Consider the following 3,377-nt stretch of genomic DNA (forward strand, 5'->3'; position numbering starts at 1 on the left):
AATGTTCTATTAAATATACTTTTTTAGTGATTCTAAAAAAAAAATTCATGTATAGAAAGGTCAGATTGCAAGGATTTAATATGAAAACCTGCAGATATATCATATCCATGCTGTCTTAAGAGCCTGAATTGAAGTGCTGTGGCATACAAAATCTTCTTTGTGTTGAATATTTCCATGTTGTAAATATTGTCCAAAATGCTCTTTATTTCATCTTTAAAATGATAAGCTACTCCAAGTCTTTGTAAAATATCAATCAGCTCAAGTTGATGAACATGATTTTCTACTTCGCAAAGCATCATTCTTACTTCTTCCTTTAACACTTCCCTTTTCTTTATGTATGATTCTTCCTGCATTAATTTTGTAATAATATTTGAGAGAAAATAAAAAATTAGTTTAAATAATTTAAAATTATTTTATTTATGTTCATTAGTTTAATAAATATATAACTATAAATATTACATATATAAAATTATAAATATTAAATTAAATATAATATTTTAATTAAATTATTATTTTGATTTTTCAGTATTACTCAATAAAATATAGAGTGATAATTGAAACAGACAAAATAAAACTACAAATTAAAGTTGTCTCAAATTATAAATGAAGGAAAGAAAGAGTTTCAGATAAATAAGAAATCATGGCTGTGGAATTTTTATTATTGATGCAATCTTGAAATTATAACTATTAGTAAATTTTTCTGTCTTCCTATTTGCTTGTTAACAATAGTGAAATTGTCAGGTGGAAGTTGCTGGAAGAGTAAGAAATTCGCCACATATTACTATGCAAGTATGGCGCTCTCTCTCTCTCTCTCCATATTCTCTCTCTCCATATTCTGTGTATTACTGATACTAGTTAATAAAATATGAGCAATGTTAGTGGCCAACAACTTTTGTGATTGTTAACCATTAACTAGTTATCAATGATGATTTGATGGTGTGAGATTGGTGTGAGATTTCATCCAATGGCTCACCTTTCTTTGCTGGTTACATACTGGCTAAAATTTATTAAAATTGCCGGCCCCTAGACTTTTCCATAAAATATTTATAATTAATTTTAATATAAACCTAACATTAAATATTTTAATAAAATAAAAATTAGACTCTAAAAAAGATCATCCAGACATACATGCGTATCTATCCATATATTATAAATATTAGATAAAATAAAATAAATTTAATTATTGTGTTTCTAATTAGCATTACCGTAATTTTGTACAGTGCATTAACCTTAAGGAATAAATTAAAGAAGGAACTATCCATCAAAGTATATAAACATTTATTGGACCTATATGTAATTGCATGATTGAATATAATCATCATCATCATCATATGTACTATACCTTATATTCACTTCTTAGTGATTGAATATATTCATACTTCCAAATGGAAGGTTGCAAATCTCCAAATCCTCGTTCAGTAGCCATTGACGGATATAAAAGACTGAGACCTCGGTACTTTAAAAGCTATTATTGTTGGCTTTGTGTGAAGTTTGTTTTTCTGTGAATACACAATGTAATAATGAATCCTTTATATAGATTTCCAAGAGCATAACCAGGCCCAGGCTTTGAGTTTTCTTAGTCCATGGATGTACTTCTTTTATAAATTAAAAAATATACAATAATATATTTAATTTTAGTGAGAAATGAACGTAATTCATATTTTAAATTAATCAATTATTACCTATGGTTTTTCTATTGAAAAAGTCTAGAAACCAATACTTTTATTAAAATTTAGCTAATACTTAATCAGCAAAAAAAAATGAGTAATCTCACATTATTGGATGAAATCTCACACTATTAAAAACACCAATAATAATTAATTGATAACTACAAATCACAAAACTTGCTGATCCTAACACTCTTCTTTGCTATTTATCTGAAAACTATCAACATCTATAAATGTGTGTCTTTTTTTATACAACAAAAAGACACACCAAACATATATTGTAAATTAAATAATAAATTATGCTTCCTTTTAATCCTGATAATTTACATGCATGAATGTTACACAATTTCCGATTTTGTAAAGGAAGGAAGCAAACTCTGAAAGACAAAAACGGGGCCCATTTTGTGCAGCATTTAAATGGGCAACACGTGAAATGTCAAACTTGTAAGAAAATCTCTAAGCAATATATCGAGCATGGCAGCCATGGTTCATGTCGTCTCAATATAAAAGTCCAAAAACATGTTTGGTAATTATGGCTAGCTGGCCCAATTCTAACGTGACCTTGTTTTAAATATTATCTTATGTTTGATTAGAAATATTGTAGTGTTGTATGTAGTTTTTTGTAGAAATGCAGAAGGATTAAGTATGTTTTCTATTTTTAACTTTTACAGACTAGCTCTCTAGCTGGGTTCAGCTGGATGGTCGACTCAATAGTGCCTTTTTTTATTAGCACATACACCAGTCCATACAAAATATATTTGATCGTATTCAAATTAGATTGGAATTAAATTAAGAGAGACTTCCTCCGTTAGATCCTTTCAGGATCTCACATTCAAACACTACAAATAAAGATCTCAATATGTGTTTAACTTATGCTATTTCACTTTAATCATTATATTTCTTAGACTATTATTTATTATTAAAAAAATGTAGAATATAGTTAATATTTAGCATCATATATTAGTGACGAATTTCTTAACGAATTCAATGATAAATTCGCTAGGGATAACAATTAGAGGGTAAAAAGAGAAAAATAAGTGCGAAATAAATTTATCGTCAAATTTATTGCTATATTTTATCCGCCAATAATCTTAATTAGTAGAATGCTGTTATTCTGGTCAAGCACTCCCCACTCATTTCGAAACACACACTCAACTGGAACTCTTTGCATCACGTGAATCATTGTGTCGCCGTCGTTTGAGTCGCTTGCCGCTATTGTTGTTATCGTTACTATCACCGTTGTTGTCGCTTCTGTTGCCATCATCGTTGCTCTCTTCTCCGGATAGGTTTTTTTCCTCCCTTTTCTTATTATCCTATTTTTTTCCAATTGTAATTAAAGATATAAACGCAACCTTGCCAGTTTGTCACCGTCATTGCCGTCACGCTGTCCGTGCTAATGTGCTATTACCATACCGGAACAATCTTTTGTGCCGTTACTGTCTCCAAGTAAACCCTAAACCCTAATTTATATATTTTAGAGTAGTTAAACCTTCATTTATATACTTTTATGTAATTTTATTAGAACAGTTAAAAATTCTAAACTCTAATTTATATCATTTTATCAAGCTTTTAATTTAACATTTGTTAGAACTTTGTTCTATAACTAATAATAAACATGGCCTAATCTTCAATGAGTTGATTGCTTTACTCATTTTTCAACGAGTTAATAAGTCCAAAATAATTTTTTAATAAAGTAAAATCTTAAAATAT

General features: G+C 28.5%; 1 protein-coding gene across 2 annotated transcripts in view; it reads right to left on the reverse strand.

Moving 5' to 3' along the window:
* LOC107613957 ((-)-alpha-terpineol synthase-like) overlaps nt 1-1,552 on the reverse strand; it is a 4,210-nt gene extending 2,658 nt beyond the window's left edge. Inside the window, exons 1-2 of one of the 2 annotated variants that reach the window (XM_016316159.2) lie at nt 1,343-1,552; nt 89-347 (exon numbers count right to left, since the gene is read on the reverse strand). In XM_016316159.2, the coding sequence (XP_016171645.1) occupies nt 89-347; nt 1,343-1,426 (343 nt within the window). In that variant the 5' untranslated portion in view covers nt 1,427-1,552. Of the gene's footprint in view, nt 1-19; nt 348-1,342 lie in introns of those variants that run through there. The other variant, XM_021109631.1, reaches the window with a different exon arrangement.

This window comes from Arachis ipaensis, chromosome B08 (assembly GCF_000816755.2).
Source record: "Arachis ipaensis cultivar K30076 chromosome B08, Araip1.1, whole genome shotgun sequence".
Taxonomy (NCBI): Eukaryota; Viridiplantae; Streptophyta; class Magnoliopsida; order Fabales; family Fabaceae; genus Arachis; species Arachis ipaensis.